Genomic DNA, 13,877 nt, shown 5'->3' on the forward strand with positions numbered 1-13,877 from the left:
TGGATGAGGCGGGTGCCATACGTGAGGCTCCAGGCGGGAAAGAGGGGAGGCGAGCGGGAACGGGTGCCATACGTGAGGCTCCAGGCGGGAAAGAAGGGAGGCGCGCGGGAACAGACCGAGCGGCGGGAAATCGAGCGGGCAAAGACGGAGCGGCGGGAAATCGAGTGGGAAATAGAGGCCGGCCACCAACAAAGCTTGCAATCGACGCAATTTGGGAGGGAAACGGAGAGAGCTGACCTGTGGATAGGGTTGGAAGAGAAGAGGGCGGCGCCTGGAGCTTGGGTCGCGGCAGCCGGCGGCGCATCCTCGGCCCATCCGCCCCTGGCCCCTTCGCCCTCCACTGCTGCTTTTCTGCCCTCTGCTTCTCTACCGGCCACAGCCCCTCTGCTTCTCCACCGCCCCTCCAGCGCTGCCCCTCCGCCCTGCAGCGCTGCCCCTCTGATCTGTTCCAGTGGCCTCTTCTCTGCTCTCTCCTATGGCCAGGTAATTTCCAGTGCCCTCTTCTCTGCTCTATTGTGCCTGTGCGTGATGGTTGGGCAGATTGCTCTCAGCTCTGCTGCTTATGTAGTTCCTGTGCTGTGCTAGCTCTAGCTAATCAATAAACAAAGTACAGTGTTCTATTGTTAGTCTTGCTGATTGATTCATTGCTCATTATTTGTGTAGCTTGCTACTTGGGAGAAGAGAATGGATGGAAAGAGCAGCAGCAAAGGGGAGAATGGGTGCTACAACAGCTCAACAAAGGTATGTATGTGTGCTACTAAATTATGCTGTCATAGTATTCTAACATATATCTATGACGTCGCCTCGCCACGCGCCTTACGCGCCTAGGCGTCCTTAGAGGGGTGGGATCGCCACAGACGCCTCACGCCTTAAGAACAGAGAATAAATCCATGTCGGGCCTGCGATGGTATGCTAATAATACCATCTGATGATGTACGAGTATATTCTTTCTCACTGCACAAACCAGGTTGACAGGAACGGGGAGGAGTTGTTGTGGCCTTGTGCGCGTCGACGTGGGGCCAATCCATCCACTCTACTCCTAGCTGTTGCGTGTTCACGAGGTTGATGGTCTATACATCTCAGTCGTCTTGAGTCAGCAGAAGCATTATATTATCCATTCATGATTTTCTTCTTCTTTTCATCTTTTGCATTGTTGGCCATGAGTATTGTCCATTACATCTACATGCATCAGCATTCAGTAGTAATGCTACGGTTGAATGATTTATATGCATGAGGTGGTAGCCGCCCTTGATCGATGAATGGCTGGCAATGGCAATCAGCAAAGCAACATGGCCCAGCCAGAGCTGACGATGCAACCAATCAAACTAGCGTATAGCTAATAAGCTTCCGTACATACACAACAAGCAGCAAGTACTCGCACGCAGGTAGGTGAAGTGTGTTTCAGGTAAATTAACAGGCTAGGCAGTTTCAGTTGAGTCGCAGCAGACATATACTAGATACTATCATCTATCACAACAAAAATATTGCTACTAACAGCACATGCACTGGTGTAATCGTAGTAGGTTCTACATGCATGATAGCTAGAACAAGTCTCATCATGCATCTGAAGTGAACATGCATTTTCTTCTTCGTGTAATTTCATAGGCATATATCTGCATGATTACTATTTGTTGGCTACCTAAGCAGTAGTAGTACATAAAAAAAGAAGAAGAAAAAGCTTTACCCGGCCTGCAATTTGACAATGATCCATTCATTGTCCATCCATCAACTTAATTAGGCAGGCAGACAGACATGCCCTGCAACTGCCGGGCCTTGCCACGTCGAGGCATGTGACGGGTCGTTGAGGAGCAAATTATATATTCCTATTATATTATTATTGCTCTATACACACACACATCATCATCATCGTCATCAACAGCAGCAGCTAAATTACTTCATATGGATATATATATATTGCAGTAGTATTAGTTATATATATTAGTATATCGGAAGGAAGGAAGGATTATATATATAGTAATCACCGGCACAAAATAAAGGTAGCGTAAGTGCGTGCTCCAATTAAGATAATTAACAAGCTACTACTACTAATCATGAAAGGTATATATGTAGCAGGCAGGCCAATAATAATGCAAGGAATCTCAATCTATTGTGTTGTTGCTGTCATGGATGGATGGTTGGTTGATGCAGCATCCAGATATATAGGCAACTCTCTCTCTCTCTCACACACACACACACTCTCTGAGATGATGACAATGATGGAGAAACTACTTGAGGATGGAATAATGGAACATATAATAACTAACCGATTCGCAGAGATTGCACCTACTGTTGTGTTGTGTATATATTCCCCTCCCTGCAAAAGCCCCTTTCCATCTTTATTTCCTTGCTGCTTCAATTGCTTGTGGTGGCCATTGGATTGCCCGGCCACCAGTCTCCTTCCCACCTCTTGTACGTCCTCAGTCGTCAGGTCAGCGCGTCTCTCTTTGTTTCTTCGCCTGCCTGGCAATCACCTGCTATACCGGCCTAGATAGGAGCAGAGCCCAAGTAAGGAAAATCAATACACATCGATATCGTCGTCTTCTTCTTATTGGGTTCGTTCCGATCCCCTGCCTGCTCGGCTGCTCCCCGGCCCGGCCAGACGAGAGCGCGCCATGGCGGCTTTGCGGCACCAGCAGTTATCGGTGCTCGTCGCGGCGGCGGCGGCGCTGCTCATGATGAGTATGACGCGGCTGCTGCTGGTGGTGTCTGCAGCGTCGGATGTGCCCACCATCACCTTCGACGAGGGCTTCGCGCCGCTCTTCGGGGAGGCCAACATGGAGCGCTCCCCCGACGGCCGCACCGTAAGCCTCACGCTCAACCGCTACTCCGGCGCAGGCTTCATCTCCTCCCACTACTACCACCACGGCTTCTTCAGCGCCGACGTCAGGCTGCCAAAGGACCACACCGCCGGCGTCGTCGTCGCATTCTACGTAAGTAGTACGTCATCTGATGATCAAGCAATCAATGCAATCTGAATGGATATCTGATCATCACGATCAATGCAATAATCCGCAGCTGTCCAACGGCGACGTCTTCGACAAGAACCACGACGAGCTCGACTTTGAGTTCCTTGGCAACCGGCGGCGGCACGAGTGGCGACTGCAGACCAACGTGTACGGCAACGGCAGCACCGAGCGTGGGCGCGAGGAGCGGTACCTGATGCCCTTCGACCCGACCCTGGAGGCGCACCGCTTCTCCATCCTCTGGTCCTCCCGCGTGGTCATCTTCTACGTCGACGGCGTGGCGGTCCGCGAGGTGCCCCGCTCCGGTGCCATGGGCGGCGACTACCCCTCCAAGCCCATGGCGCTCTACGCCACCATCTGGGACGGCTCCACCTGGGCAACCGACAACGGCCGCTACAAGGTCAACTACAAGCGCGGGCCCTTCACGGCCGACTTCTCCGGCCTCGTGCTCCGCGGCTGCCCGGCCGCCGCCGTCAGGCGCGACGACCCCGCGGCGCTGCAGCTCCAGCTCCAGCTGCTGGGGTCGGAGAAGGACGACCGCTGCGCGGGCTCCGAGTTCGAGCTGATGACGGCGGACTACGCCATCATGACCCCGCGGAGGCGGATGGAGATGCGGCGGTGGCGGCAGCGCCAGATGCTCTACACGGTGTGCTACGACACCAACCGCTACCCGGCGCCCTTCCCCGAGTGCGACGTCAACATGGCGGAGCGCCAAAACTTCTGGGAGTGGGGCGAGTCCAAGGTAGTGCGCCCACGCGTCCGCGCCCGCTCCGGCAGCAGCAGGCGGCGGCGCACCGCCGGCGGCGCCCCGGCAACAACGCACCTGGTGTCGCTGCAGCAAGCCGACTGATTTACTGACCTGGCCTGGCCTGTAAATTAAAGCTCGGACACTACTAATTAATTATTAATTCCATCAGTTATAGTACTATAATGTTGCTGCCATCTGATACTAATCAGCATCAGAAACCTGCATTAATTAGTACTCCAAAGGCACCAGAGGGGGGAGAGCGAGACGCAGTGCGTTCCGGTTTTTAAACTGTCATCGAACAGTGAGCGAAACAGGATCAAGATGAACAAACGCACACGTGAAATGGTATCCAAATCCACCGCGGCTGTGTTTACTTCTAAAATTTCTCTCTCCAAATTTCACTATTCACCTATCACATCAATTTTTTTCTAATGCATAAAGCATTAAATGTAGGTAAATAAAAAAACTAATTGTATAATTTTGATGTACACGACGAGACGAATCTTTTGAACCTAGTTAGGTCATGATAGAACAACAATTACCACAAACAAACAAAAAGTGCTACAGTGTGCTACAGTATCCGATGTGTCCCTTTTTACCACCATTTTACGGATCTAAGGCATTGTTTAGTTCACTTTGCATTTTACGTTTTTGCAAGGGAATCTTCAATATATTAAGTATTAAATATAGACTAATTACAAAACTAATTACATATCTCGTCTGTAAACTACGAGACGAATCTAATGAGCCTAATTAGAGGATCATTAGAGTATGTTTACTATAGTATTATTGTAGCAATTTAGTGTCTAATCCCGTCCTAATTAGGCTCATTAGATTCGTCTCGCGATTTACAGTCCATTTTTGTAATGCGATTTATTTTTTGACTACATTTAGTACACCATACAAGCGAAATTTTCGGCAATTCATAACATCTTTCATGTGTCACAACTGAAGAAGTGTTTGAGAATTCCAACTGAAGCTATTGATAGTGACTCAATTCAACTAGAGTCCGATCTCACGTATCCTGAGCATCCTATCAAGATTATTGATCGCAAGGATCGAGTTACTCGTCGCACAACTAATCGATTCTACAAAGTTCAATGGAGTAATCACTCTGAAGAAGAAGCTACTTGGGAGAAAGAAGAATTTCTAAGGTCCAAGTATCCGGACTTTTTAAACGCCCATCCAGGTACTTCATCTTTGAACCTTCTCGCTTTATATTTTTTCCTCATGCGTGAATCTCGGGACGAGATTCCTCTAAGGGGGGAAGGTTGTAACACCACAGTGTTACTGAGCGCTAATTATGAGCTTAGATTCGCTAATTAGGAGTTAATCTTGTCGTTATCGTAAATCGTGTTCGCGCGGTAAACATCGATTTAGCAGTGTTCGATCGTGTTTTTGTCTCTGATCCGAGCTTCAACTCAACTTTCGCCCAAAAGCAAAGTTGTAGATTTTATCGTCCTCTACAACTTTTATTTTGGCCAAATTTCATGTTCCAATGTAAAATTTGGAGCTTTGGATGGTCAAAGTCGGCTAAAAGTCACTCAATCTCGGTCAACTGGGACTCCCCTGTTTTTGCTCAGTTCACCGCCGGCCATCGACGTTGGCGTCGCCACGCGTCGGACGTCGGCGAACCTCGCCTGCCGCACTCGCGTGCCCGTCCTTATCCCCTCTCCCAGAGCCGTGTCCGTTTTCCCCTTTCTTTCTCCTTCCTCGCGCGTGGGTCGAGCCGAGCCAGAGCAGGCCATCGCCGGCGTCCCCGTCGGCCATCCTCGCCACCCCGCCTCGATCCCTCGCGCCAAAGCTTCCCTGGCTTCGCCCTTTGCCTCCTCCACCCGTTCCCGAGCTCGTTCGAGCCAACCCCGGGCCGAATCGACCTCCAGAGCGCCTGCGTCACCGGCCGCCATTGTCGCGCCGCGCCGGAGCTCCGCCCCTCCGTCGATCTCCGTCCTCCGGTCCACCTCCGCCCGATTCAAGCCGTGGTGAGCAACTCCGCGAGCCCCTCATCGTCCCCGACCCTTTTCCCCTTTAAACTTCGCCCCACCAGCACCGGGAACATGGCTCGCCGCCGTGCACCGCCGCTTACCGCCGCCTGCTCGTCGCCCGCCTCCCTGGCGTGTGCGCTCGTGCTGCTGCTGCGCGCACGGGCGCCGCCCGCCCTTGCTGGACCTATTCCAGCCCTTTCCGGCCGCTGCCCCACTCCACGCCGGCGCCCTGCTCTTGCGTGCCGCCGCCCGTCCCGTGGGCGCCCTGCCGCCCTGCGCGCGCCCTGGCCGCCTTGCTCGCGCTGTAGCTCTGCAGGCCCGCCCGGGCCGCGGCTCGGCCAAGCAGCACCGCCGGCCGGCCATCGCCGGCGAGGGGAGCGCCGACGCCGTGCCTGACCTCGCCACCGGCCAGGACCATGGCGCTGGCGGGCGTAAAACAGAGGAGGCTGGGCTGGGCCTTCCACTGCCATGTGGGGCCCAGCTGTCAGCCGGTTTAGGGTTTAGGGTTTCTTTATTTATTTGTTTAAATGGCTGAAACCTTCCAAAATTCTTAGAAAATTATAGAAAAATCCTAAAAATACAAACTAAATTTTGTTAGGTTTCTAAAATCAAGATCTTCAGATGAAAAATACTTGTGCAGGTGAAATGTCACTGTTGCCCCTGCTAAAAAATCCGGTGTGTGTTTAAGCTAGTTTATTTTATATCGGTTGTTCTGTTTGTCTAAAAATCCTGAAAATTTTATGGTAGCTTACTCTTTGCATGTGTAGTCCACTGAAAAAGTTTCAGATGCATAACCTATGTGCATATTCATGGATCTATTGTTGTTTAATTTCTTTTCTAAGGTTAAAATAAATAATTTTTGATCGTCAGTAAATGTTGGAAAAATTTATGTGGCATGTTTTATCAAAATCAAGTTATGCTGATAATTCTTGTGGCTTGATCATGTCTGCAGGTTAGTTCTTGCTTTTCATTTGTTCCTAGCTAGGCTCTTTTCTTTTTTCTTTTATAGTTGTTGTATTTAATTTTTTCATGCATGCATGTGTTTTGCAACAAAACAAATTCCTAGTTAAGTTGATCCATGTTGTTCTAGGGTTGTTTTTAAATCTTTCGAAGCGAGTTTAGTAACTTTTGCTTGATAGGAAGCACTTCAGTCCAAAAGACATTTGAATCAGGAACCCGTCTCAGCGCTGAACCATCCCTTTTGAACCATAGTTAGGGCTGTTGTTATCTGTTTTATCCATGCATTCTTGTATGTTTACTGCATTGCCTTGCATCTTTTCATGAGTCTCATGCATGGCATATTTTAATCGTATAGACGCGGAAACCGAAGTCGCCTACGAGCTGATTGCCGAGCAGGTCAAGAAGCCTTCCGCAGGAGAACCGCAACCAGGAGAAGTCGTTGATCAAGCTCCCGAAGAAGCCACTAACCCTGCTGACTTGCAAGGCAAGCCCCGGAGCATATCCCTTATTTTAATTACTCCATGTTATATTTAAAGTATTGTGCATTTACGTTCAAGGATTTGATTGGAACCATAGATGCATAATCTAGAATACCCAGTGTCCTTACTAGTGTAGTTATCGCTAGCACCGCTATGCTTAAGTATACTCGGTAGAAGACGGGTGATTTCCTGTCACCCGCGAGATATAGGTTTGTTACTTCAGGCAGTGTTATGAGAAATAATGCAATGAGAAGGAAATTGGAGACCGGGCGGAGGGAAAGTTGGACAGGGTTATGGATTAAAAGAAAGTTAAGTCTCCGTCTGTGTCGATTGAGGACCGTTCCGTTGTTGGCCCTTCGACTGAGAATTGAACAGTACTAACCACATGCCGGAAGTAGGAGGTAGTCGAAACCGGTAAGCTCATTACCTTAATTGCGTCGGAATCTGAGTCTCGACCTGCGGTGCTGGGTAGGGTTGACGGATGGTGAAGTGGCCCACGGGTTCACCGGGTGTTCGCACGTGCGGGGCTCATCATCCGGGTGTTTGCGGGCTTGATTCAGACTTCGGGGTAATTATGGGAACAGTTGACGTGTGTGGCCCGACGGGGTTTTCACGTGTCGTGTGAGTTAGGTCCACCTTGCAAGGTTAAATCGGATCGATTCGCCGTGACTCGCGGATATGAGAGCCTTGGTCAATGCGTCGCATCGTAGTAAGGATTGAAAGGACAGAAAGAGAAAAGTTGGACTTTTGTTGATATTCTTGAAAAGATAATATGATTAACCATGTGTGCTCTAGAGAATTAGGCAAACCTAGTTTCTAGCTATCAACATAATTGGAGCTAAAATATTGAAAGTAAGGATCCAGTTTTAGTAGCTTTTCAGCAAAATAAAACAGAGCCAAAAGAGCTGTGCATGTCTAGATAATGGGCTAAGTATACCCATAGACAGGTAAGCCTTGCTGAGTATTAGAGTACTCAGGGTTTGGTTGTAACCCTTCTGAGCAGGCTATATTCCGGAAGACTTCGAGGAAATCGGTGCGTCCTGGAGTGGTCAGCCTCTTCCTCCAGGTTGGACGGTCGAGTGGGTTCCGCCTTCTCCATGAAGTGCTGACATGGAAGCCTCACATCAGTGGGCAAGATGTGAAGCTCGTCTTTTGTCATCGACGTTATCTACCGTGCGGTATTTTAAAGCTTGTTTCAAACTGTTTGTATTTTCCGCTGCGTTTGAACTCTGTATTCGAAATGTAACCTTGGCTTGTAAAACTTTATTGTAAATTAATTTTGATTGTAAATTAATTTTGGAGACTTTTGTTTAACTCTGGTTGTAAGTTAAGTTTGAAAACTTTTGTTGCTTGTAATCACCTATGCTCGTCTTTTGGCGAGAGTTCCTGTGCAATCGATCCTGGTTAAAGCAGACAGTCTGAGTGTACTGGTGAAGTGCAGTATCGGAGGATTAAGTTAAATGATTAATTAATGCACTTGATCGGTATTATTTGGACTGTTATGTGACAACCATCCCATAGCTGCCCGTGACCTGACCAAGCCAAGAATGGCACGCCCAACCATGTCAAAGTAAACAAACCGCTCACTTTCATCAGGGGCGGTTTCTCTCCTTCGGTCCTTCCTTTTAACTTCCACATTCAATTGTGGCAGTCTTAACACAAAAGTAGCTGATGTGTGTAGAATGTTATTTCCAACCTAGCTGCAATCAATCAATCATCAGGTACTAGAATGTTGCTGAAAATCACCTCCCATTTCCTGCGACTGTTTGTAGTACTACTACTGATGTGTGTAGTTAGTGGTCGGCAACCGAATTCTGTGCCTTCCAACAACTACTACAGCAGGGTCTGTCAACAATCTTCAACTACAATGGAAATGCACGCCCAGGGTTGTTAAGGTCTTCGGTTCAAGGGTTTGGGTGGGTTTTCAAGGGACGGCAGGAGAGCACTTGACTGGGTCCATACCATATCAAGCTCATCATCAAATAAAGGTCATCAGCACATCTCAAACAGGGTTGTGAATGTAATAATGTCTTCTTACATTAGCTATCAGACACACAAAAGAAGAGAGCGATGCTAGTTACTTTGCTTTCATGGTCTTATCGGCTGAAAAGAAATAAACGGATGGGAGGAATCAATATTTCAGTTTCCAAAGTCTTCTCAAGGAACATCTAAAGTCAGTTCAGTTTAATGAAGCTACGAAAATCGATCTCCCACCTTCAGCTACTGTGGCTGCAAGTGAAAGCAACCCAAAGCTTTCACCAGCCTCTGGATGAATACGTGCCCGGCCCCTGCCCGATGTTAGTTGCAACCAGGTAACATAGCAACAACAAAAAAAAGTACACACTATCAGCAACTACATCACAAGTAATCATGCAGATTTGACAAGTTACCATTGTTCTGTTCTCAAGCCTGCCAAACCTAGATACAAGCAGGTGAATTCCTGGGGCGTACCAAGATCATTCATGGATGGAACATTGAATCCCCCCGCTTATAGGTTGAGTGGTTGATATATCAGCATATCATTTCAGCAATAAGGACAATCTTAAACATTAACAAAAGGGTAGGCAACGCTGTCAAAGCTTATTACCAGCCTACCTTAGGATAATACATCTCACCCCCTGTGATTTGGTGATAGAAGGCCCATCTGTTCCGTAAGGTTAGCCACGTGCTCCACTTTGTTCCATCCATTCTCCTGTGGTGTCTCCCTTGTATCTAGTACACCTGAATCAACTTCATCGTTATCAACAGATAGAGGGCTGCCAACCAGGAACTGCTCCCAGAAGGAATCCACAATGGCTGGCAGCTTCTGAGTCTCATCGTTGTACAAAATCTCATCAGTCTCGATGGGGACACTGTCATCACCCTCTTCCGCCAGGGGAAACTCAGGGCCAGGCATCCCGAAGGGTCCTCCAGGAATATCAGAGTCATCAGGTACTATGTCAGCCAGATCTGGGAATTCCGGAATAGTGATATCACTACCTGGCGCTATAGGCTTTGAAACAGGAGGCACAACACTCATGTTGGGAACTTGGTTGGATGAGGTGTTGTCCATAACAACTGGACACTGTATTTCAGGAGCCACTAAAGATGAACAGATAGCTGAAAGCCCAGAGCTTGCAGCCGCATATGGCAAACCTGAATTAGCTGGAACCTCTGCAAGGGTGACACCAGAATTTCTGGTCGATGAAGAGCTGTCAAAACCTTGAGCGGCTGGCATATAATTCTCCAGTAGAAAATTATCTGAATTGCCCACAGATTCAAATCTATGTGAAGCATCTAGCTTTAGGATCTTCCTCAGCATTGCTTTGGCAGCTTCGTTGATCATAGGCTGATACTTGACAATTTGACCGTCCAATGAAGCAGAAGCATTTTCAGAGTCTAGGCCATCATCTTGCTTGGGTAGCCTCCTCTTCTTGTTCACGGCTACTGTTCTCCTCCTGCTGTTCTCATTTTGCTGTACAAACTGTGCTAAGAAACCAGGACTTTGCATTGCTTTGGCCAGGAAAGACATCATCTGTTGCTGCCGTGACTCCATCCCTTGAAGACGCTTCCCCAAAGTCTGCAGCTGATGGTCAGTTGTCTGCTGTTGCTGTCTCAGCCTGACAAGCTCTTGCATAAGAACATTCTTATCCCTTTTCAGCCGTTCTATCTCTTCCTCCAGCCCAAATTTACCGACCTCTACACAGGCTGGCAAAGGAGCGTTCTGCAATTGGGGCTGCTGCGGCTGGCTGTTCCCCTGCAACGATGGTTTCCTTCTGTTGATAGTCTTCAATAGATGTTTTTGTCCTCTCAGAAAACCCTCATTTGCAAATTCCCATCTGTCTGGATCAACCTTTCTAAACCCCTGATCAAAAGGCAGCAATGATACCATAAGAGTTCAATAGAGTCAGTGGCTGAGAAAATCTTACTCTTGGCTGTCAATAGAGTGCATGTAATTAAACTTATGTGCAAGTAATTAATTAAAGTAAAGACAATCATATGAAGATGTAAACATAACATCAAATAGAATTGAGTTATTCTGAATTCCTGATGCAGGGGATAGTACAACAATCAACATCACTAGCTCAGAAAACAAGCTAAAGAAATACAAAACAAACTGAAAAAAACAAATCAGCATATATTCTTGCAGAGCATATTTTTAAAAAATTTTACAACTCCATAGGGTTATAAAGTGCAGGCACCTTGTTGGTGCAAAGTGTCTGATGGTAACATATAGTCAGTAATAGTGTATTCAGGTCTGATTAAGCCTCAGAAATTAACATCTAAATGTAAATTCCAAAAGAATGTGGTTCCATGCCTTATTCAAATATCAATAAGCAGAGGAGACTATACAGCAGCACAGCATGCACCTGAATGGGGCAAGAAATATTCTTAGCTTACAAATAATGGTTTATGATTTTATATTCAAATGAACTCATGAGTTCTCTTTTTAGCAGCATTTATTATCTACTTAACAAGAGACAAGTTGCTTGTTCTATAGCTAAATCAGAAACCAGATATAGCTTGTAACCATGCAACATAAACAGTCAACTGTTCCTACGTATCTAGACGTTGGCATCTCATAACTGCACAAGTTTGAACTGGTTCTGAAGTATAATGCAGTAACAATATTCTAAGCCATAGTCACAGGGATTGGGGTCGAATGCGAGTTCTGGGGCCTAGGACATCGTCCCCATTTGAGGGTGTGGGTCGAACAGGGTGCAGGTACGCATCCCGATGGAGGCAGGGCTGTTGTCCATTTAGGTATTATGGTGTGAGGTGGAACCTTGAATGATGACAAATGAGTATCTAAAAGACAAATGTACCCAATCATAATACGAATCTTGTATTATGGATCATATGCAGAACTGAATCTATGAATTCTTTTGGTGTTTAAGAAATACATGTTGGGTATAAAATGTAAAGGGGATATACAGAACTAGTCAGTTCCATGTGCTTATGTCAAGAGGTGACTGTAGTAGGTAAAAGTAGCAAGCAAATAGAAGCATCCAACAAGCAAACTATTTTAAGAAAGGCACTAGCAGGCCTGAAACTTTGATGCCACCAACTCAACCCAACAGATCTTTGACTTTCTACAGGATGGTGCTCAATTGACAGATGACAAAGTTCATGAGCCTACTGAGCAAGTGGTGCGCTAAAGTGCCAGATTAACCATGTGATTTCAGTATCTAAATAAGAATCTTCCTAAAGCAAAAAAAAACAAAAAAAAGGTGGCCACGTGGTAGAATTTGCCTTGAAGCAAAATTCGTAGTTGATAAACTACGAGCCATGTAGTAGATAGAATTTCGGAAGGCAACATTCCAAATTCCAGTGTGGTCGCAAACAGACAGTGATGCTAATTGAGTGATAAATCCTAGGAGGTCTAATGAAATCTGGCTGTGAAACAAATGCTGCAGTATGTAGCAGCTGCTGTTCTGAACTTGAGATGAGTTACAACATGTTAGAAGCACAGATGATGGTTTCAAAGTTGTGACCGTCTATCCTTCGACCCTAGTGGATGGATTTATTTGTGGAGACTGCTATCCCATTGTGTGCAGAGTAGAGTAAGCAAGCATAGGCAGAAAGTAGGCGTGTGCGGTGACTTACATATGTGTTGAGCTGCCTGACGAAGGAGGAGAAGTTGCTGTGCTTGAAGTACTTGGGCAGGAGGTCCCTGGCGAACTCGGGCGTGTTCCAGACGATGAAGCTGTTGTTCCCGGGGCCCCAGGACACGACGTCGTCCGTGGCCGGGTCGTCGACCATCTCGTAGGTCTTCATGAGGAAGGGCGGCGGCGGCGCGGCGGGCGCCCCGCCGTTGCCCACCGCGGCGTGCGCCGTCGCGGCCGCAGGGGCCGGGGCCGGGGCCACTGGAGGCGCCACCGCCGTGGTCACCGTAGCCGCGGCCGCCGCCGCAGCAGCGGCAGCAGCCGCGACACCGCCCTGCATCTCCCGCGCGATCCGTACGGCGGCAGCTCACGCCGCCATGGGGGGCGGGACGAGGACTAGGGTTAGGAGGCCCGCGCGGGGGAGTGGGGACGCCGCGATTGGAGGGAGCGGGAGGGTGGGTGGTCCGGGGAATCGGGGTGGCCAGGTCTGGGCGTCTGGCGCCGCCGCTAGCACAGCAAGCAATTGCAGAGGAAGGAAGGGGGGATGGCTCCGGCTCGCGAGAGAGAGGAAAGGGGAATTGGAATGGGCAAGGGCGGAGGAGACAGGAGATAGAGCTTGGGCTTGGGCTTGGGCTTGGGCGCCGCAATTTAAATTGTTTTTTATTTGCGGGGGTGTTTGTGTAAAATGGCGCGCGGCCTTCCCTAACCTAAAAGAGCAACATACATGACCATCGTTTCGTCGTCTCTCACTCTATCGATATATATCTCCATAAAAAAAATCTATCGATATCTCTGTTCCTCCGGCGGTATCAAGTCAGTCCAGATGCTATGCTATCTCATGAAAGAGCCAAGGAAAAAAGGAAGATGCTGGCAGGGAATTTTTTTTATTTTTAACTTATTTTTAAGTTTTATTTTAAAATAACCCACCCAAACGAATAGTTGCAGATCTAACCCATTTGATCGCGCCAATAGCGTAACAAAAATATACTATCGCGCCACATACATTGGTGCGATAAGGTGTGCCACATTGGCACGCTCTAGAGCGCTCGGAAGGAGTCTGCCAGCGCATATTCCACGTGTCAAGCTTGTCACGTCACTCCCACCGGCGTGACAGTATAGTCTTGTCACGCCACCCCGCCGGCGCGACAAGGTCCGAT

The 13,877-nt window shown here is 48.1% G+C and overlaps 3 protein-coding genes across 3 annotated transcripts; 2 read left to right on the plus strand and 1 right to left on the minus strand.

Annotated features, from left to right (window-relative positions):
* Positions 1-3: 3 nt before the first annotated feature.
* Positions 4-1,877, plus strand: LOC120648930. Its single transcript, XM_039925556.1, has 3 exons — positions 4-483; positions 664-741; positions 829-1,877. Exons 1-3 carry the CDS (start codon positions 4-6, stop codon positions 871-873), a joined length of 603 nt encoding a protein of 200 aa, XP_039781490.1. The 3' UTR covers positions 874-1,877.
* Positions 1,878-2,344: 467 nt separating this feature from the next.
* On the plus strand, positions 2,345-3,884 carry LOC120649052 (probable xyloglucan endotransglucosylase/hydrolase protein 30). The gene is made up of 2 exons (XM_039925727.1): positions 2,345-2,930; positions 3,016-3,884. Exons 1-2 carry the CDS (start codon positions 2,613-2,615, stop codon positions 3,811-3,813), a joined length of 1,116 nt encoding a protein of 371 aa, XP_039781661.1. The 5' UTR covers positions 2,345-2,612; the 3' UTR covers positions 3,814-3,884.
* Positions 3,885-9,472: 5,588 nt separating this feature from the next.
* Positions 9,473-13,321, minus strand: LOC120649053 (heat stress transcription factor A-1-like). The gene is made up of 2 exons (XM_039925728.1): positions 12,722-13,321; positions 9,473-10,979 (listed from the first exon to the last, which is right to left on the minus strand). Exons 1-2 carry the CDS (start codon positions 13,058-13,060, stop codon positions 9,747-9,749), a joined length of 1,572 nt encoding a protein of 523 aa, XP_039781662.1. The 5' UTR covers positions 13,061-13,321; the 3' UTR covers positions 9,473-9,746.
* Between the last annotated feature and the right edge of the window lie 556 nt (positions 13,322-13,877).

The sequence above is a fragment of the Panicum virgatum genome, chromosome 9K (assembly GCF_016808335.1).
Source record: "Panicum virgatum strain AP13 chromosome 9K, P.virgatum_v5, whole genome shotgun sequence".
In the NCBI taxonomy this organism is placed as follows: Eukaryota; Viridiplantae; Streptophyta; class Magnoliopsida; order Poales; family Poaceae; genus Panicum; species Panicum virgatum.

Coding starts and splice junctions, on each gene's coding strand:
- LOC120649053 (XM_039925728.1), bottom strand. CDS start 13,060: ATGCAGGGCGGTGTCGCGGCTGCTGCCGCTGCTGCGGCGGCGGCCGCG. Junction 10,980..12,721: donor TCAGGCAGCTCAACACATAT/GTAAGTCACCGC, acceptor CCTTTTGATCAG/GGGTTTAGAAAGGTTGATCC.
- LOC120648930 (XM_039925556.1), top strand. CDS start 4: ATGAGGCGGGTGCCATACGTGAGGCTCCAGGCGGGAAAGAGGGGAGGC. Junction 484..663: donor CTGCTCTCTCCTATGGCCAG/GTAATTTCCAGT, acceptor TTATTTGTGTAG/CTTGCTACTTGGGAGAAGAG. Junction 742..828: donor GCTACAACAGCTCAACAAAG/GTATGTATGTGT, acceptor TTACGCGCCTAG/GCGTCCTTAGAGGGGTGGGA.
- LOC120649052 (XM_039925727.1), top strand. CDS start 2,613: ATGGCGGCTTTGCGGCACCAGCAGTTATCGGTGCTCGTCGCGGCGGCG. Junction 2,931..3,015: donor GCGTCGTCGTCGCATTCTAC/GTAAGTAGTACG, acceptor AATAATCCGCAG/CTGTCCAACGGCGACGTCTT.